The sequence below is a fragment of the Spermophilus citellus genome (assembly GCF_964194105.1).
Source record: "Spermophilus citellus genome assembly, chromosome: 2".
NCBI lineage: Eukaryota > Metazoa > Chordata > Mammalia > Rodentia > Sciuridae > Spermophilus > Spermophilus citellus.
In genome coordinates this window covers 10463802-10484807 of record NC_138183.1, presented here as the reverse complement: position 1 = coordinate 10484807, position 21006 = coordinate 10463802, and the positions used below count along the sequence as shown (strand labels likewise).

At 49.5% G+C, this 21006-nt stretch overlaps 2 protein-coding genes across 6 annotated transcripts in view; one reads left to right on the top strand and one right to left on the bottom strand.

Annotated features, from left to right (window-relative positions):
• The window catches only part of NR6A1 (nuclear receptor subfamily 6 group A member 1), a 208816-nt gene extending 204886 nt beyond the window's left edge, over positions 1–3930 (bottom strand). For 2 of the 5 annotated variants that reach the window (XR_014024270.1, XM_081312028.1), the window contains exon 1: positions 3448–3928. Coding sequence is in view for 4 of the 5 variants with exons in the window: in XM_081312028.1 (XP_081168154.1) it covers positions 3448–3547 (100 nt within the window). In the remaining variant the exon portion in view is untranslated. Of the gene's footprint in view, positions 1–3447 lie in introns of all 5 variants that reach the window. The other 3 variants (XM_081312029.1, XM_081312030.1, XM_081312031.1) reach the window with 2 other exon arrangements.
• Positions 3931–8604: 4674 nt separating this feature from the next.
• Positions 8605–21006, top strand: part of OLFML2A (olfactomedin like 2A) — a 29052-nt gene continuing 16650 nt past the window's right edge. The window contains exons 1-2 of the mRNA XM_081281571.1: positions 8605–8822; positions 17829–18092. Of these exons, the coding sequence (XP_081137697.1) occupies positions 8724–8822; positions 17829–18092 (363 nt within the window). The 5' untranslated portion in view covers positions 8605–8723. The remainder of the gene's footprint in view (positions 8823–17828; positions 18093–21006) is intronic.

The following is a 21006-nucleotide window of genomic DNA, read 5'->3' as shown; positions in this document are numbered from 1 at the left end:
AGATTGGAAACGTTATCTCCCACATCAGCTGCCCAAAATTACAAGTGGATTTGTTTGTTGTTGCTTTTGGGTGTTTTTTATTGTGGTCACAGAACCTACTACTAATAAAAGAAATCTGTGTACTGTAGGTATAAGCATACTGATTTAACAAAAGCAGAAATTTTGAGTCAACTCAATTAAATTTTAAAGTAACAGAACGGAAAAGTTAAATTGTCATGGAAAATATTTAATTTCAGGGATAAGCATTTAGTTGGCATAGTACACAGGAAAAAGGCATCATACTATTTAGTGAACTCCCAATTTCCTAGGAAGTGTAATTATATTAAAATGTGCTTTTAATTACTTGTAATGCCTTATAACTTTCTTTTGCTTTAAATATTTAAAAATTTACTCTCAAAACAAGTAAATATAACATTCAGCATATGCCTCATCAAATCATTCATATGCCTTGGAAATCCCAAAAGGGAGCAAAAACCTCTATTATCACTGAGTTCATGTTTGTTATGAAAACCTACAAGCAACAACTGAAAACAGCACTGTCAGCACAAGGAATTCCTGCAAGGGTGATGGTATATCAAAAGGCTAACAACTCTTTTCTGATAGAATTTTTTTAAAAAATTAAAGGACTGTAAATTCAGCATCTGTGGTGTTTCCGGCAGGAAAACATTTTTAAAATTCCACCTCCAGTTTATTTCTTCATGGCACAGACCAAAGACCTCCTATCTAAATAGCTATCTCTTGCAACCACTTCACACAAAATGGAAATCTGTCACTGTGATAAAAAGTCAGGAGTTCTGTGTGTGTGTGTGTGTGTGTGGTGTGTGCGTGCGCTCAGAGACTGAACAGTTTTGTTTGTTGTTGGAGGAAAGTAGTAATTAGAAAGCAAAAATGAAAAAGAAAAAGAAATACGCCCACTATTCCAAAGGCAAACTATATTTGATTTTTTTTTCTGGGCAATTCTTCTTTGAATATTTTAATAAGTTCCTTAGTACTAATAAACATGAATTGTAAAACAGTATACATTAATTTTAAACAACAACAAAAATCCCAAAACCCCATTTTATTATGTATTTTCTTTTAAGCCCATCAAGCTAGAAGCTCCCATCGTGTTTCCAACAAAAAGAAAATATTTGTATTACTAACTTGGACTGATGTGAAATATTAAAACCACCTTAGCAGAAATAGATTACTCAATAACATCCTTTTAAATGCTGCTGACCAATTCAGGAAATGAGACTATGAATGAGAAATCTGATTAAGAGTTAAAATTACCATTTAGTTCTTTAAAATGTACTAATGAATAATTAATAACAAATGCAGTTCTTTAGCTTCCCTTACAACAATATTCTCAAGTAGAACTGAAAGTAATGTCTGCAGTAAAATCTGTCATCTACATTATATGCACAGGTGGCACAGGAAGTATTCACACAGAGGAAGACATTAAGGAAACATCCTCACTAGTAATGTGGGCCATACAATAGCTGCGGTGCTTGGGTTTAAAAACTAAGCACAGCAATATTCACAAATTAATACCAAACAAAAACTCCACACAAACCAGCTTTAAAACTCAAACGCATTAAGGAAATCCTTTGTTTCAATGATACTTTCCCATTAGACCCTAACTGGATTCCAGGCTTCTCTTTTGTGACATGGGGTTTTAATGATTTCAAACATGTTCACATTCAGAAATTAGTCTCCAAAGACACTTCATGGGATAGCCAGCCACCTACACACCACACATCATACACATCTTTCAAAAGAACAAGAGCTCTGAATACATCACTATTTGATCAGCAACATCAAGTTAACCAGGCTCTCCTCTAAACACTTTTCCTTTAAATGGTTTTTAAAAAAAAAAAAAAAAACTAGACTATTGAATTAACAATAAACGTTTGATGAGTTAATAAACCTATGAAGGCACAGATCCAACCCAAGATTTCTCCCCTGTGTAGCTTTTCACTCATCAACAATTGAGCGCTTAGCCAAGTGACCTATTTCCAGGTTACTTTCTTCGCACCTGCCAAGTTACTGTCCTGATTGAGAAACTTCTTGTCGAAGCAATTAATTTTTAGTGCCTCCTAACTGTCCCGGGTGTTTGTATTCAATTTGAAATCTGTTACTTGTTAGACACTGTTCGGTCCCAGATCTTTCAGAGAATTGCGAGTTTATGGCGCAGAGAGGGGAGGAGGCACGGATCTCGGAGAGCCTGCCCTTTATTCGGAAATGAGGAGATGTGAAAGGTGGAAGGCAGGGCAAATAAATAAATAAATCGGGTTTGCTGCCGGAGCGTTTGCCGGCCGGTTCGAGCACCCTTTGTAATGCAGGCCTCCCGGGGCTATCGCCTGCGCTAATTGCTCCAGGGCGCTCTCCAAGTTCAAAAGTTCACCTTTTACGACCTCACAAAAGCTCCTTACACGTTACCAATAAAAACATTCCGCCGCAAACACCGAGGGGGGAAATATCAAACAGATACAAATAAAAAACCCTGCAGGGGGGGAGCCCCCAGGAACCTGAGGACACCAGGACCGGGGGGCAGGGGGAGGTTGGCAGGAGGAGTCCGGCCAGGTGAGGAATTCTTAGCGCCCGAGGACCTGGATCGAGCCAGGAAAGAGAACTAGGCTGGGCAAGTGCGGGCCGGGACGCGCCGGCAGACGCCAGGAAGAGGCAGGTGTCCCAGGCCCCCAGCCGGGCTAGAGACCTGAGCCAGCAGAAAGTGGCGGTTTAGCTAAAGAGGCTGAGTAGGGGCGGAGGCAGGCAGGAGACTGCGGGCCGACTGGGAAGGTGAGGCCGAGGCAGGAACAGGCACCAAGAGGTCCGAAAAAGGAAACGATGAGGATACCAATCAACAGGGGCTCCGCGCAGGGTGGGGGTGTTGGGGCCCGCGGTATTAAGAAGAGAAGCGCGGGGCTGTGGCATGGAAAAGGCTCCAGGAAGGTGGGGGAACCAGGGTGTGGCGTCGGGTCTGCAGGGCCAGGAGGAACCCGCGTGGGAGACCCCCAGGTGGAGGAAGGACTCTGGGAACCCGGAGAAGGCGGATGCCCCCACGAACGGGCCGCAAGCGTGGGGAGTGAGGTCCGCCGGAGGGGACGCAGAGGTAGGGGAGAGGAACCCGCGTGGGGGCCCGGGGATAGCAGGAAGGATTGGCACAGAGGGGACGGGGGGGGGGAGGGGAGGCCTGTGCTGAGGGAACACCACCGGGAGGGGGAAGTGGAGCTCGGTGCCCAGGGAACCGGGCAGGGGGAAGGCCGCGCGGAGGGCAGCGGGAAGGGAAGGGGAGGGTCTGCAGCGAGAGCGACCCAGGAGGAGGAAGGGTCCGCGTCGGGTGAAGGTCCACGCTGAGGAGCCGCCGCGGCTTCCCAGAGCTAAAGAGGGGAAGAGAGGACTCCCTGGAAGAGAGGCAGGAGGCCGGCCCTCGCCCGGCCAGGGCTCCGCAGGCCCCTCACCCACCGTTGCGCGGCGGCGGAGGGAGCGCGGCTGGCGGCTCTAGGAACCCCGCCGAGCCCCCGCCGCCTCCCCCTCCGCTAGGCGGCCGTTCGTCCCGCTCCATGCGGAGGTGCTCAGGGACCGCGCTGGGTTCGCTGTTCCGCCATGACCGGCGCACTCGTCGTCGTCGTCGTCGTCCACCGGGGGGAGGGGGGCTGTCAGGAGCCGGCTGGCTACCGGCCGCGGCGCTCTCTGGGCCCCCAGCCACCCGGCTCCGCGCCCCTCCGCGCCCCTCCGCGCCGCGCCCCCTCAGCACTGGCCAGCTCCCTCCCCTGACGTCACGCGCCGCTGCCACGCACGGCCCCGCGGGGCACGCTGGGAAGTGAAGTCCTTCTAGAGAGGCCGGCCACGCAGGACCTCACCAAACGAATGGGTACGAAGAAGAGTAAGCAGCCGTGAAAACAGGAATCCAAGGCTTGTCGATAACACGAAACCTGGTAAAACTTCTGATAAATATTGAGTAAACGGTTGTTTCAGGGTCTTCCCTTTATTATGACATATCCGTGATCGAAGCGCTCGACAACTCCACTTATCCCCCTACCCCATCAATGAGTCTTCCCAAGGAGGTGGATGGAAAAGAAGCCGGGTGAGCACGTGCAACGAAGCCCAGCCCTGTAGGCGGGGCCCCGAGGAGGCGGGGCTTGGAGGTATTCACTAAGGTCTTCCTCCTCCGTTGCAGGACAAATTGGACCGAAGATTAAAGGGCCGGAGTTTAACTCGGGGTGACTGCGTTCGTATGCAAATGAATCTATACAACTCTGCTTTCCGGGGTAGTGTTTAAAGCCTTTTACCTCCTGGTGGGCGGGAAAGAGTAAAGTTTCTCATCCTCCTCTTTCATTTTCCTCCTGCCCGTAGAACAGATGGACAGGCTAAGCTCGGGGACATTGATTACCATTAAAGAAAACGTTAGGCTTTTAACTCCAGATGTCTTGCAGCCCTGCATTTGAGTGGCCCCTCGCCCGGAGAACAAGCTCCTTTCCCTCTTCTCAGATTCCCTGTGAAATGAGGTTGGACTAGGCATGGGGTCCAGGTGAAAAATACACACACACACACACACACACACACACACACACGGCCAAAGCTTCTGAATTTTCCTGGGAGCATAATCCTGGATTTTCTCCGCTGCTCCCACCGGAGCACACCTCCAAGGGCCACCAGGTGGCGCGCGGCCACCGGCCTCTGGGCCTGCCAGGCTGTCTTCAGCGACCCCCTCAGGAAAGTACTCTTTGCAGCTACTGACCAGGGTCTGAGCCCTACCTGGCCTGCTTGAGGACAAAGAACAAGAATACTGGTGCTTCCCCCGCCTCTCTGCTGGATTGTGCCGCAGCTTCCTCACTGGTGGCTCATTTCCCGCCCTCCGCTCGGCTTCCCTCCCCTTCCCTCCACTCCATCGCCCCGCCAGTTCTTTAGCTCCTGTGTGTGATTCCTTACGTTTAAATTCTTGTCCTGGCGTTTGCATTCCTTCCTGTTCTGACCCCGTCTACATTTCTTACCGCACCCCTTCCATCACCTGCTACGCAAGTTTTGCAACGCTTTCCCAGTACTTGGGGGGCTACCAACATTGTGCTTCATTCTTTATCCTTTATCTGTGTTGACTACTGTTCTGAGAGATTTACATTAACATTTTGTTGCCTAAACCTCAGGGTCTCTCAAGGAGGTAGCCTCGTTATTGCCCTTATCATACACTGATGAAATCCCCTAGAGGTGAGATTCCAACCCCAGCTGGTCAGAAAGCTGGAATGCTGATTCACCCATCCCACTCCCAATGCTTTTTCATCTTTATAGGTTGTAAAAAATACTTCTTCAGTGGCACCTTCCTTAATACTTCCAATCAAGAAACAACTGGTTCTCCTCTATATTACCGCAAGGGTCTGTTAACTCTGTGCAGACTGTAAGAAATGGTCTCAGTGATGGCTTCCTCACCACCATTTCTGAGCTCCCCCATGGGCAGGGAGCAATGCTGGCCTCTCCTACAAGGAGAGGAGATTCTTTAGCATTGGGGGAAAGAAGAAACAGAAGAGATGGATCCTCTGCGCTATTCCCTCAGCTCTGCCTTCTAAAATATATCAGAATTTTCCCATCTATCACAGGCTTCTGAACCTCCCAAAAGCCTTCCCAGATCCTCCTGACTACTCAAAGCTCTTTATTATCTCATCATTGTAACCCCAATTGCTGGCTGGATGAAAGGAATCAAAATAAATATACAAAGCAATGTAAAGTCTGTCTTAATAAATGGAACCTGTTACTAATGTTATTTAGAAAGTGATCCCAAGTCCCAGATACTCTCTTCTGAAAATGCTTCTAGGAAGAGTCAAAATACCACAGCACTGAGAAAAGCAAGGGGAATGTGTACGTAGACTCAGAAAGATAAAAAAGATTTCCCCCCAGCACCTGTAGTACTCAAGACAGAAGAGCTGGTAAGGAAAGAAAGAATAAGGATAGATCTGATGGGGAATGGTCCTGAGGCCAGAAGCAGACAAACAAACAGGACCAGAAAAGGATACAGCAAAGAACAAGGCAGGCATCAGCGTCTTTAGGGGGAACTTATCCTATGGTGGAGGAGGCAGACATACTCTAATCAAATCAGGAAATCACACAAACCCACAATGGCATGAAAGTCTTACAATTGAGAACTCAGAAGTTCCAGGTCCTGGGGGAATGTACAACAGGGCTCACTATAGTTGGTGGTGGCTTTCTGGGATAAGGAGCATTCAAATAAGGTGAAGAGAATGAGTAGGAGTGTATCAGACTGGGTGGAGAGAAAGATATCCAGTTGAAGAAACGAAACAGCACAAGCAAAAGTTCCCAAAGGTAAGTCAGAGCTTGGCACATTTAAGGAAGTGGAAGATTCCATGGTATTGGAACAAGGAGAGGGACACCCCAGGTTACCATCAGGTTGTGTCGCGCAATGGCCAGTAGGGGGCAGAACTCCTAGTGACAGCAGACTTGCCAACGTACTACTCTCCTAGAAATCCAGGCAACCAGGCTGCATCTGGGAGAAAGAGAACCTTTGCCTGGCTACATTTAAGTACGCTTTGTCTTTTTGGTTTTTTGTTTTTTAATAGGGAGCAAGTTGCAAAATCCACAGAATGCACACACACACAAAAAAAGTCTTCAACAGAAATTCTTCTGACTCCAGTTCTTGCCAACCAGATCCCCACTCCTTGGAGATAACCCCCATATGAATATATTGTGTGCCCTTTCAGAGATCATCTGAGTACATAAAAACACAATATTGATTTTTCACATTAAGCCTGATTTTGACACCTCCCTATGAAGGAGATCTCTAGTTATAAAAGATCCTTAATTGTACTGAAAATTGTACTGAATGCCTCCTGTATGTGATTTTTTCTTTTTCTGTACTGAACCCAGGGGCACTTTTCCACTGAGCTACATCCCCAGATCGTTTTGGGTTTTGTTTTTTTTTTTATACCACTTATTTGGGTTTAGGGTTTTATTTATTTATTTATTTATTTATTTTTAGTTTTCGGTAAACACAACATCTTTATTTTATTTGTATATGGTGCTGAGGATCGAACCCAGCGCCCTGCGCATGCCAAGCAAACGCGCTACCACTTGAGCCACATCCCCAGCCCCCCAGCTATTTTTTTTATTAGTTGCTCAAGGCAATACAATGATCTTGACATATCATACATTTGATTCAAATGGGGTATGAATTCTTATTTTTCCACGTGTACAGATTGCAGGTTCACATTGGTTATACAGCCACGTTTATATATACAGCAATACTAGTGTCTGGGTTTTATTTGTTTTTCTTGAGACAGGGTTTCACTAAATTGCTGAGGCTGGTCTTGAATTGCAGTCCTTCTGCCTCAGCCTCCTGAGTTGCCCAGTTTAGAGGCATATAACTCTACATAGCCTACATGTGATTCCTTAAGTCGGCTGAGAGTCACTGAGCACCTATTTGTGCTAGGTCATTGGTCTTCAAGCCCTGAAGAACTTTTGAATATTGCTGGGCTGCTGAACCTTTTTCTGATTCAGTAGCTGGGCTTAGACCTGAGAATCTTCATTTCTGACAAGTTCCCAAGTGACACTTGAGACTGTTGGCCAGGGAACCTCATTTTGAGAACGGCTGAGTCAGCTACTCTTGGAAAGAATGAAAGTGTGCACATTGATGACCTATTTCCTACAAGGGAAACTTGTGTCAAACCAGAAAGGCAGTTCCATGGAGTGAAGAGAAAATGAAGATGGTGGGAAGCTGGGAGCTGGGGCGGTGGCAGCATCTAGGGCACAAGTAAATGTTCCTTTTAGTGCAACACAAGTTTACAAGGCCAGGTAAGCACACAGCTGATCTGTCTTGAGCCCAGGAGAGTGACAAGTACACTGACTTGGTAGAGAAGGAAGAGGGAGGGGCTTCAGCCCCAAGGGGTGTTCAGAGGCGGAAGGGCTTTCAAAAGACTGGGAAGGAGTCCCCAGTGAAATAAGGAAAACCAAAGACAAACCAGGGCGAGGTTCAGGAAGGTGTGAGTTGGGTGTTGGTTTAGGAAGGATGGAGAGGATCTGGTTACAGGGACGCAGCAAGGCATCTCGGTGAAGAATTGAGAATGAAGACCCCCAGGGCGAGAAGATAAGCGGGGATCCTGAGACTTGGGCTGCCCCCGGACTGTTCCGGGGGGACAGGAAGAAGAGGGGGAGTTTAAAAGGTAGTTGGGGCTGGAGTTTGGGAGCCCACAGGAGGGTCGGAGAGGGAAGGGGCTGAGACTTGAGAAGACTAGAGTCAGCAGGGTCCCGGGGACAGAAGGGGGATGGCTTGAGAGAGCGCAAGGGCTCATCTGCTGGGAACATCGTTCTTTGGAACTTCACAGCCCCTCCAGAAGGGCGATTTTCTCCATTTTACCTCGGGGAAACTGACGCTCAAATTGGTTAAGGGACACTTCCAAGGTCCTTCATCTCACAGAATAGGACCTCGACCCGTATGGGGAGTCCGCACTGCTCTTTCTGGCCTCGCTCTCGTGCGGGCTGGGAACCGGACTCTTGTTTGCGTCCTGGCAGGGATGCCCTTTGGAAAGCCACGGGAGGGCAGGGAGGCCCCGCGCGGGCGGGGCGGGGCGGGGCGGGAACCCCTCCGCCCTAGCTCCGCCCCAGCGGCGCCGAGGGGGTTCGGGGCGGGGAGCTGGGGCAGAGGGGGCGCGCGGGGCGGCAGAGCCAGCTGCGCAGCGGAGCTTGCTGTGCGTTCTGAGCTTCCCAGCGTCTGCTCCCGGCCATCGTGCCCGGGTGCCATGGCCGCGGCCGCCCTCCCGCCCCGGCCGATGGCCCTGCTCCTGCTGCCGCTGTTGCTGCTTCTGCTGCGGGCTGGCCCGGTGCTTGCCAACAGTAAGGTATGCGCGCCCCTCCGACCTGCCGCAGCTGGGAGAGGTCCCGTGCGAGGAGCGCGTTGCTGGGGGTGCCGGCCAAGGAGGGTGCAACCCGCAGGGAGTTGAGGACCCAGAAAAGGGGAGCGAGGACCTGGGATTTAGCAAGGAAGCTATGGGAGCGAGGACCTTGGGAGAGGAGCATGTGCAGGAAGAAGCGCTGGAGAGGATGGGGTGCTTGGGACCCGGAGCCTAAGGAAGGGGTGCTGATACCCAATTGGATGTGTGGAGGAAGTCAGCACTGAAATCCAGAACCAAGGAGGGGATTCCCAGGAGCTCTGGGGTTTCCACGGGAGGATGACCACGTGGGGGCAGACCCCAGGGCAACTGTTACCCAGCAACCCTCAAGTTTGTGGTAGGCGCTAAGTCAAGGCTCTCTGGCCGGGGGTAGGGACCCAGAATCTCCCAGTGAACACATCTGGGCTTTCCACTGTCCTGGTCCTGATGCTGTTTTTTGCACTCTCTGGAGGATGAGGCATCTCCAGAAGTGACCTAAACTATTCCCTGCTCCCGTGTCAGGCACACCTGAATTTAAATCCCATACCTTCTCTCAGCTGGTGCCTTTATCTCTCCGAGCCCCCATTTCTTCACCTGTAAACATGGGAACAAAAATAGTACCCACTCCCTGCTGTTGATGATCTCTAGATTCCATGAGATTATGCCTGTAAAATGCTTAGCAGCACACCTGGAACCTAGTAGATGCTCAATAAATGATTCTGTAATTATGGAATCTTATCATAGGGATCCCAAAAGGGGGTGGGAGATCCAGAATGTGCAGGGAGAAAGCACTTAGAGTCAGTCAGAGCAGGGCTCCCTTAAGGGTGTTTGAAAATGACCTGATGAAGATGAGCCTGAAGGAAAGAGATCCATAGGGCCCTGTTCACAGGACATGAAGGCAAGAGTGACTTCTCTTAATGTCATTCCAGCCTCTTTCCTAGTTGAAGTGGATCTGCTCTGCCCATAGGCAGGTAAAAGGCAGAAGCTTTTCTTTTGCTGTGTGACCTTGGACAAATCACTGCCTATCTCTGGGTTTCATTTCCCCCATCTGAAAAACAACGCCCCCCCCCTCACTTCTTTTCAATCTGAGGCCCTTTATGACTCAGGTAGGAGAGCTCAGGTAAGAGAACAAGAACAGAAAATCCCAAATAACCTGGTCAGTGCTTTGTCACCTCTTGCTTCTCTGATCTTTGACTGGGAGGGTATTCTCTGAGCTATGCAGAGGGCTGTAGTTTGTAGGGAGGGCTCACATCCAAAACAAAGCAAAGACAAAGAAAACCCAACACCCTGTTTATGTAGTGAGTCAGCCAAACACTTGCTAGGTTGGGGGGGGGGTGTGTATTTAGTTGTCCTAGGGCAAGCCAGGGCTGGTGGGGTGGGGAGGCACATCCAAGAGTTGGGAGGATGAAGCAGCTGGGGGACCCAGCACAGCCCTCCCCCAGACACTTCCCACCCATGTGCCACTTCAGCCAGCTGGGGAAAATAAAAATCAAGTGATGGGTGAATGTACTCTGCATTCCTTAGCCTGGCCAGACTCCTGCAGGCTCTGAGAGAGCTGTTTTCATTATCACCGCTGCCTCCCCCATAACAGCCCCTCCTTCCTCTCTGAGCCTGTCCTATTTTCCCCGGTTGGTGGGGAGCCCCTGGAGGGCCAGCTTGGACCTTGAAGTGGATTAGCACTCTAAAGGGTTAAATGGACCTCTCTTCAGGCAGAATTCCTGATCAGGAGGTCCAGTCTCCCCTCCTGTCCAGAATCTTTAGGGATGCTGGGACAACTCACCCCCAGGAATCACCACGGAACTCTGTTGGTATCTCCTCTGCCAGCTTCTTGCTCACTGTGTTTTAATTTCACATTTATAGCAATGTCTGTCCTAAATAGAATTCGGAGTTTCCATCTAAGGAAGTGCTTTGTCTAGCCTGGGAGTAGGAAAGGGAGCTCACAGCTTCCCCAGCATTTCTGAAGGGCTGCCCAGCTTGAAGATTGGGATGGAAGGACAGGTAACCACACGACACCCAGTAATGGCACCAAAGACCCCAGGGAACCTGCTTGGATTGGGCTGAGAATTCCCCTCTCTACCTCAGCTTTCACATCTGCAGAAGGGGTGCTGCACCTTACTTCCTGCATGCATTAGAGAGTGTCTGTTCATCCCTCTGTCCAGGATCCTGGAGACCGAGTGAAGGCCAAGGGCTGCGGGAGCCAGACCAGGGGAGCAGAAGGGGCTGGAGCAGCCAGGCTGTGATGTCCCAGGCTGGGTCAGATGTTCCAGGCCTGTCCCAGGGGCTTAGGTGTTGCTTCTTTTCTGCTCCCAGAGTTTCCGCCTGTGGGTGTAATTGGAAGCAGGCTCCTGAGCTGGGAGAGCGGCTGAGTGAGGGAGTCTTCCTCCTGTTTCCAATGCATGAGGCCAGTCCCCACCAGGGCTCTGCAGGGAAGGTCTTACCCAACACCCTGACTGACTGGGACACAAGAACAAAGCCCTGAGGAGCATTCCCTGTGGAAAACCCTGTGTCCAGCGCTTACATTCACAATCATGCACAATCTGCCAACATGCTGAGGGGCTCATGGACCCTTCATATCCGATGGACTTGAGCCCTCAACAGAGTCAACTGGGGCTGCTTGGGTATCAACAGAGGGAACGTGAGAGTTTGGAGATTCCTAGAGCTTCAAGATTCTTAGCATTTAGTTCTCATCCAAATGGCCTAGGGAGCCTGAGAAAGTCAGAATTGGGGTGGTGAGTAGGGTCAAGACACCTGCATTTTCCAAGTGCACCCCAAGTCATTCTGAGGCATGTCCCACTGTTTAGAACCTGTGGGGGTGATAGGGAGCTACAGAGGTTTGTGGAGCAAAAGAGTAACACTGATCATCAAAGAAGAGCGTTGGAAGATGAACTGAGAAGAAGCTCCCGTATTGGTTGTCCAGACAACAGTTCATGCGGCCTGACTTAGGGCTGTGTCCCTGGAGTAGACAGAGGTAGGAGACACTTAGGGTGAAGACCCTGAAGAACATGGTGACTGACAGGTCATGCAGGGAACAAAAGAAATCCAGAAATCCGGGTTGGGCAGGAAGGTAGGTGGGCACAGGTTTGGGAGAAGAAGGCTGGATGGATGTTGGTCTTGGATGGATCAAGTTTTCTGTGCTTGTGGGATCCAGGGGAGGTGTCCAGTGACAGTGGGCTCCAGGGAAAGGCTTTGTGTGGAAACTGTCTCACCCGGCTGGGCTGCTCTAAGAGCCAAGGGCAGCCCCAACCTCAACATGACAGCATTCGAGCCTGTTCCCCCATTGCTAGAACATTCCACAGCTTGAACCCTCCCTTCCCACTCTGGCCAGATTTATCCATCTCTTCTTCAGAAAAATCTCAAGTACACCCTCTTGCCATCTCGTTGTGAGATTTCCTTGGACATTTTTCAGCATAAAAACCGCATAGGGGCTTTGGCAGCAGCACAGAGCACGGCTCCAGGAGGAGGGCGACTGAGGCAGGAACTTCCTACCTGGCTGCAACTCTAGTCTTCCTGCCAAGGCAGGGTGGGTCAGGCCCAGGGAAGACCTAGCCCCTATTCCCCCCAGGGCCCCTTGCTCTGCAGACCCATCTGTCCCAGCTCAGTTGCTGGGGAGAAGCCCTTGTCTGGTGACTGTGGGTGGTCCTGGGAGGGACGACACGTAAACCCAGATTTTGGAGCCTGGTTGTGCTGTGCAACCCTGGGAAAGCCCCTAGTCTTCTCTGACACTCAGCTTCTCTATTCCTAAGATGAGGTTGTGGTGATAGCAGAGAGGGATAGAAAGGGCTGGGCTGGGGCTCGGGATAACAGCGCTTACCTAGCATGTGTGAGGCCCTGGGTTCCAGCCTCGGCACCACATATAAATAAATAATAAATAAAATAAAAGACCTATTGACAACTAAAAAATATTTTTTAAAAAGAGGGATAGAAAACAATGGGTGAAGATGAGGGAGGGTTTTCAGCGGCCAAAGCAGGTACCTTTCAGAGAAGTTATTCTGTGCCAGATCCCTGCCCGCTGCTCTGGGTGCACCGATGGTTTCCAGACTCCCAAACTTAAAAATGGCACTATGCTGTCCCCAGTTCAGTTTCATGGGATGTGCCTGGACTCCTGGCAGCCAGGGCTGGGAGCAGAGGACCTCTTCCAACTCCTGGCCTGTGTCAGGGCCTTGGCCGCCCCCAGCAGGACATAGCAGCTCATCTGAGGAGGGAAGGAATGTAGCAGCCTAATGTGGAGGCTGCTGCGGGTGGGGTGGGTGTTGGGTAGGCGGGTCCTGGGGAGGCCTCTCTGGCTTGACCACACAGCACACAACCACATTTACCTGCTGGGCTTGTTTTAGGGCCCGGGATTGAACCCAGGAGCATTTAAACCCCTGAACCACGTCTCCAGCCTATTTTTATATTTTATTTAGAGACAGGGTCTTCCAAGTTGCTTAGAGCCTCACTAAGTTCCTGAAGCTGACCTTGAACTCACGATCCTCCTGCCTCAGCTGAGTTGCTGGGATGACAGGCGTGTGCCACTGAGCCTGGCCCTACTGGGCTCTTGACCCCATCTTGGGAATGGCAAGAAAAGGCAGGGTTAGGGCACTCCCAGAGGCCTAGAGAATCCCAGGCTCCCAGGTCTCGCTGTCAGTGTTCACAGGCGGGAGAGACTTGGCCCACAGTGGCCGTGACACACTCCTTCCACCCCTCGCCACCCTCCTCAGCTCCCACTCTCCCCTCCTCCTGCACAGCTTCAGAGAGCAGGGAAGTCCACACGACAAGGGCTCATCCTCTCATTTGATGGCTCCACAACTGTCTCCTTGCCTGTAGGATGCTGCTAAAAATAGAAGAAAGAAAGAAAGAAAGAAAGAAAGAAAGAAAGAAAGAAAGAAAGAAAGAAAGAAAGAAAGGGAATATCTTCCACTCCCACAGAGAAATGAACAGCCAACGCCCGTTCAGGACTACTGACAGTGAGAATGACAGCTGCAGTATAGGTGATACCCAGTGTGCTCTGGGACTCCATCTCAGTCCTCACACAGACCTTTGTTGGGTAAGCACTAGTAACACCCCCATTTTACAGATGAGGAAATGAAGGCCCAGAGATGTTAAGTAATCCCTCCAAGAGCACACAGCTGTAGGTGGCCCATGACTGTGTTCTACCCCTGCCCCAATGCTGAAGGAGTGCTCCAGAAATGCCTTCTGGGCTGCGTGTCCTGAGCTTGCTGCGCATATCTGCCATCTGTCCCCGCAGCAGCCTGAGTGAGCTTCCTGTGGTGTGGATCCGACCTTGGTTCTCTGCTGTTTAAAATCCTTCCGAGGCTCCCTAGTGTTTCCAGAAAAATGCCAAGATCCTCAGCCAGCGCAGGACCCTCCAAGAACTGGGCTCTGCCACTCACACCAGCCTCACCTCCTGCCACCCTGGCCCCCAAAGACACAAGCCAGAGTGAGCCACCTCTAGGCCCCCGGAGAGCCAAGCCCTTGGGTGTTTTCACTGGTCTCATTGACTTCCCAGAATGCCCTTGTCCCCCTGAGAGACGCCCTCCAGAGGGGCCTCCTCTGAGTTGTCTGCTCTTGGAGTTCACCCGGACACTTCTCCAAGGCTGCGAAGGTCAAGAGGATGCCTCAATCTCTTTCTTCTGTACCCCTAGCTAGCACGCAGGGTCTGGCAGAGACCAGGGGCTCAAATAGATGACTGAGCAGAAGTGGGGTACCCGAGGCCCTCCCAGAAGGTCCCAGGACACCCACAGCCCTGGGCTTGGCAGAAAGCCCGAGGGAGCCACAAGCTCACTTGAGTCCTGGGGGCCTTCGGGAAAAGCCAAGCAGCCCCAAGACCAGCAAAGTTTGTTGACTGAGCCATGAATAACGGCCAAGGTCCCAGAGCCCAGTGTGGGCAGCTGGGCCAGCTAGGCGGCAGGCTGCCCAGGGGCCGAAGGCCCAGAGGTGTGTCAGGGCAAGGCAGGCTGCGGGACGCCCTAGGCTGACTCCCACAGGCACAAAGCCCTGCTGCCCCCAGTGACCAGTGAGCAGCACACCTGGGCGGTGTGTTCCGTGTGTCCCCCCAGGAGGGGGCTGAAAGAAAAGGGAAGGGCTGGGTTCGATCCTCAGCACCACATAAAAATAAAATAAAGATGTTGTGTCCACCTAAAGCTAAAAATTAAATATTAAAAAGAAAAAGAAAGAAAAGGGAAGGGCTGATGTCATCTGGTTGGATCCCCACCATGAGGAAGCTGGTCATGGAGAATCCTCCATTTTTACCATGGGAAGGAACGAGGCTCAGCAAGGTTGTGTAACACATTTCAAGTCACTCAGGACATGGGGAATAAGTCAGTAAGAGCAGTGGTATGGGGTTTGTGGATTGTATTCTGGAACCAGATCTTCTACCTCAGAGGTGTGTGACCTCGAGCCTGTGACTCACTCGGCTGAACCTGTTTTTTTAACCTACGTTACTAACCTACAGTACGTAGAGAAGGCACACTTCATACATGCTGGGCCCTGAACTCACCTTCATAACAGCCCCAGAGGCAGTAGCCCATGTTACAGATGAGGAACTGAGGCACAGAAAGGTGGAGTTGCTCACGGTCTCCCCGGGCTCCAGGCTCCAGGCACCTGCTCTGATGCTCTCTGGCTTCTCTATGGAAGGTGGCCTGCTTGTCCAGCAGATACTTGTGGAGCTCCTACTCTCAGCAGAGGTCAAGTAGGCACAGTCTGGGGTACAGGAGAGCACTAAACACAGCACCTATCTTTAAATAATATATTTTTTTGTTGGTGGTGGTGCTGGAGATGGTTGCTAACGAACCAAACTCCCAGCCAAACCCTGTCTCTAATGTTGCCTATAAAAGAGAAGGAAAGAGGGCTGGGGATGTGGCTCAAGCGGTAGCATGCTCGCCTGGCATGTGTGTGGCCCGGGTTCAATCCTCAGCACCACATACAAACAAAGATGTTGTGTCCACCAATAATTAAAAAATAAATATTAAAAAAATTCTCTCTTTCTCGCTCTCTTAAAAAAAAGAGAAGGAAAGAAAGAAAATAAGCAAATAGAGGTACAATATTTCAGGTGGTAACATAATGAAAAGCAAAGCACTGAATAAGGCCATAAAGAATAGTCAGGGGAGGCTTCTCAGAGGAGGTGACACGTGAGCAGAGAAATAAGCAGCATAATGGAACAAACCAGGGGAATGTGAAAGGGATGAGGTTTTAGGATGAGAGCATTACATATGCAAAGGACCGTAGGCTGAAATGGAGTAAGCCATCAGAAGGGAAGGGCAGTAAGAAGAGAGATTAGAGCAAGAGCATCAGGTCACATGGTTAGAACTTTGGAGGTAATGATACCCTCACATATGTATTATTAAAGGACATAATGCCTGTAAAACCTAGGATAAAGTAAGTGCTCAATTAAATAAATATTACATTTTAGAAAAGTAACATAAAAGTTACCATTTTATGCTAGGCATGATGATGTAGGCTTGTAATCCTGGTGACTTGGAAGATTGAGGTAGAAGGATTGCAAGGTCAAGGTCAGCCTTGGCAATTTATCAAGATCCTGTCTTAAAATAAAAATTTAAAAGGACTGGGGATGTGGCTTAGTGGTAGAGCATGCTGGGTTCAATTCCCAGTACTATTTTTTTTTAAAAAAGTATATAGTTTAGTGGGAGGCGGTGCATTCACAGTGTTGTGTGAGCATCACCACTCTGTAGTTCCAGAAAATTTTTATCACCCCAAAAAGAAATCTTGTTAAATGCCACTCCCATTTCTCTCTCCCTCTGAATCCTTCCAACTGCTAGTCTGCTTTCTGTCTTTCTGGATTTGCCTATTCTGGATATTTCATATAAATGGAATTGTATAATATGTCACCTTTCGTGTCTGGCTTCTTTCACTTACCATTATGTTTTCAAGCCTCATCTGTGTTGCAGCCTGAATCAGTACCCCACTTCTTTTTATGGCTGAGTGATATTTAATTGTGTCTACATACCACATTTTGTTTAACTATTCAGTGGCTGGAATGTGTGTTGTGTTCATTCTGTGCCTGTTTGAATAATGCTGCTATGAATGTTCACACAGGTCTTTGGATACCTGTTTTCCAAACAAAGAATTACTGGATCAGCCAGGAGCAGTGACACACACCTATAATCCACATGACCTCAGAGGCTGAGACAAGAGGATCACAGGTTCAAGGCCAGCCTCAGCAATTTAGCAAGGTCTTGGGCAATTTAACAAGACCCTGGCTCAAAATAATAAATAAAAAGATCTGGGGGTATATCTCAGTGGTAGAATGCTCCTCTCTTCCATTTCCAATACAAAAAAAAATTTAAAAAATCTTATGGTAATTCTGTTTGACTTATTGAAGACCCAGCAGACTTTTCCATAGTAGCCATTAATAGTAATAGTAGCAATAATAGCAATGTTATTAATAATAATATTATTATTGTGGATGATTATTATTATTATTAATTAAAGTCTGTTGGGCTCTACTCCTGAACTATATCCCCAGCACTTTTATTTATTTATTTTAAATTTTTTTGGTACTAGGGGGGAAATCCAGGGGTGCTTAACAGCTCTTTTTTGCATTTTATTTAGAGACAGGGTCCCACTGAGTTACTTAGGACCTCACTAAGTTGCTGAGGCTGGCTTTGAACTCAAGATCCTCCTGCCTCAGCCTCCCAAGCCACTGGGATTACAGATGTGCACAACCACGACCAGCTTATTTTTTATTTTAAGGCAACAGTCTGCCTAAATTACTGAAGTCTCAGATTTGCAATCCTCAAGATGGGAAGATCTTCCAGGTTCTTAGACAGAATTTGCAATCCTGCTGCCTTGGCCTCCCAGGTTGCTGGGGTGACAGCTGTGCAGACACATAAGGGCCCTATTTCCCTGCAGGGGCTGCCCCACCACCCCGCACCACCACCTTTACCCCCGCCCCCCATCAGGCCAGCCGGGCTGGATCCTGCTCACCCCACGGCACTGGCTGACGTCGCACGGAGCCCCCTGACTCCTCCATCCCCACAGGTGTTCGGTGACCTGGACCAGGTGCGGATGACGTCGGAGGGCTCCGACTGCCGTTGCAAGTGCATCATGCGACCGCTGAGCAAGGACGCGTGCAGCCGGGTGCGCAGCGGGCGCGCGAGGGTGGAGGACTTCTACACCGTGGAGACCCTGAGCTCGGGCACCGACTGCCGCTGCTCCTGCACCGCGCCACCCTCCTCGCTCAACCCCTGCGAGAACGAGTGGAAGATGGAGAAACTCAAAAGGCAGGCACCTGAGCTCCTCAAGGTAGGCGTGGCGGGGCCAGGGAGGTGGTGCCAGGCGTCCTTCGGTGACAGCGCACCACGTTCTGGGCGGCAAGTGCTGTTACCACCCCATTTCACAGGTCAGGAAACTGAAGCTCCCCAGGGAGAACTCACTTCTTGCCCACGACTGTTCCGCCAAACTCCTTTTATAAGTTATTTCTCCGAATGCTTATACCATTCTGTGACATGTGAGATGATCGTCTTCGTTTTATAATTTGGAAAACTGGAGGTTTAGAGGAGCTAGGTAACTTGTCACCCAGTGACAGGCAGCCTCTGTCTATACAGGTTGAACCTCCCTAATCTGAAAATCCAAAATCGGAAATATTCCACAACCTGAAACTTTTTGAGGTCCACAAGTGGAAAATTCTGTACCATGAAACTTTGTTTCCTGAACAAATTATTTAAAATACTATATGAAATTACTTTCAGCTATATGTATAAAGTGTCTGTGAAACAGAATGAATTTTGTGTTTAGATTTGGGTTCCATCCCCAAGCCGTGTATTTGCAAATATTACAAAATCCCCCCCAAAAAATCAAAATCCAAATACAAAACGTTCTGGTCCCAAGCATTTCTGGTAAGGGACACTCCACTTCTGTGTGAATTAGAAACTGTATCCCCATAGGCAGACTCAAGAGAGGTCCCATTTCTGGGAAAGCCAACACCAGGGTGAGGGCCCACCACTAGGCCCAAGGTTAGGTGTGTTCTGGGTACATCTCAGTCCCCACTGCCAGCCAGATGCCTCTGTGCCATTCATACCAAACCCAGCAGGGCACCCAGTAAGACTGATGGGGCTGGGATTGGAACTGAGGTTCTACTATGTCCAGAGCAGGTGCTTCAAGGGCTTTTCTCTTCTTTCTCTTGAAAAGGGCCAGATTGTTGGCATCTTTTCAAAGTATCCTTTTCAACTCCTTCCAAACATGTGTCTGTTTTGCCTGTTTGGTGTCACAAAGCATGCAAGGTTACCCTGCCTGTGAGCTAACAAGTTAACCTGACAGTTTCATAGACGTTGGCAGAAGACTCAAGCCTCCTGGGTCCAAGACAAAGGATTTTACTACTCACAGCAATTTTTCATTTTTATTTTTATTTTTATTGGTACTGAGGATTTAGCCTAGGGGCACTTTACCACTGAGCCACAAGCCCAATTCTTTTGGGTTTTCATTTTTTTTAATATTTATTTTTTAGTTGTAGATGGACACAACACAATGCCTTTATTTTTATGTGGTGCTGAGATGGAACCCGGGTCCCGCCAGTGCTAGGCAAGCGCTCTACCGCTGAGCCACAATCCCAGCCCTGGGTTTTCGTTTTGACACAAGGTCTCCCTAAGTTCCTTAGAGCTTTGCTAAATTGCTGAGACTGGCCTCAAATTTGTGATCCTCCTGCCTCAGCCTCTGGATCCACGGGGATTACTGGCCACTGCATCCGGCCAGCTAATATTTTCTTGCACTGGTTTCCCAGCTCAAGTTTCCATGGGGTGATGCAGTTAGAGGCAGATTATCCACAGCACACGCAGGGAGCAGTGTTATAGAGAAGAGCCCCGAGTTAAGGAAATCTGAACCTATTATAATTTTCTAGAGGGAAATGCTCTGCTCTTGCCTTCTTCCAGAGCTGTTCCCTATACAACAAGATGGCTGGGAACAAAGACAGCTCCTCTATCTGCAAGATGTGCAGAAAAGCAAGAGACCCTGAAAACTTGTCTCCAATGCTGGACATGGTGTCTCAGCTGCTCAGGAGGCTGAGGCAGGAGAATCACAAGTTTAGCAACTTAGTGAGAGGCTGTGTCAAAACAAAAATATAAAAAGGACTGGGAATGTATCTCAGTGGTAAATCTCTAGTAACCCCCACCCAAAAAAATAAAGAGAAAGAGAGAATTGTCTCACAGCAATTGGCTAAGAATGTTTTCTTTAATTTTACCTTTAGTTTTATTTTCATAACACCTAACCTGACAGTTTCATGGACATTGCATGCCAAATATTTACAAAATTGGAGGGGGAAGGTGAATTTTAGGCCTCCTGACAGTTTGACAGTCACTGAACCACACTGTCTTCCTGGAAATTCCCAAGCAACTTCAGCCACTCAGGCCACAGACTTGTCTTCATTTACAGGGACAAATTCAATTTCTGTTCCAGTCTGCTTCTCATTAACTGAATCATAAAGATGCTTGACATGAAGACACACAAAGCTCTTTTCATGAACACTGGCTACTTTAATCCTTGCTGCAACCCTTGGGAAAGGGAACTTGTGCCAGCTTTACTTGTAAGGGACTCTGAGGCCCAGAGAGGGGTTATGACTTGCCTAAGATCACACAGCAAGAGAGTGACAGTACTAAGATTTGAACCAGGGAATTCCCTGTAGCATCCCCTTGCCCACAAGAGAGGTCACAGGCAGCTCTCTCACCCAGGAGCCTTCTCTACCAGGCCAATGTCCCTTAGGCCTTCTCATGCCCTGCAGACATGGGGGACTTGACTCAGCCTTGGAGAGCTGGGTGAGAGTAAGGTGAAGGTGGACTGACTGAGCAGGTGGGGCCAGAGCAGGCCGAGGGGATCCCACCTCACTGAGCTCACAGGGCAGGAGTGAGTGCCGAGGGTACCCACTGAACCCCAGGAGGAGAAAGGGGCAAGGCACTGGCTTCTCCCATTCAGTGTGCCCCCCCTTGGCAGGAGGTTCCTCTGAAACATGGGAGGGGGCCTCAGCAGGGCACCTGCCTGCATCGCCCTCCTCCCCTCAAGGTGGTAGCTCCAGCTGGGACCTGGCCTCCTGCAGGGCTCTGCGCCGCTCCCTCCAGATCAGGTTGGTGGCCTCCCCTCCTCTACTCCTTGCTTTCTGGTCATGGGGCACACGTGGCCTAACCTGGAGGAGTCCCCAGGCTTGTCAGGACACAGCTACTGACCCCAAGAA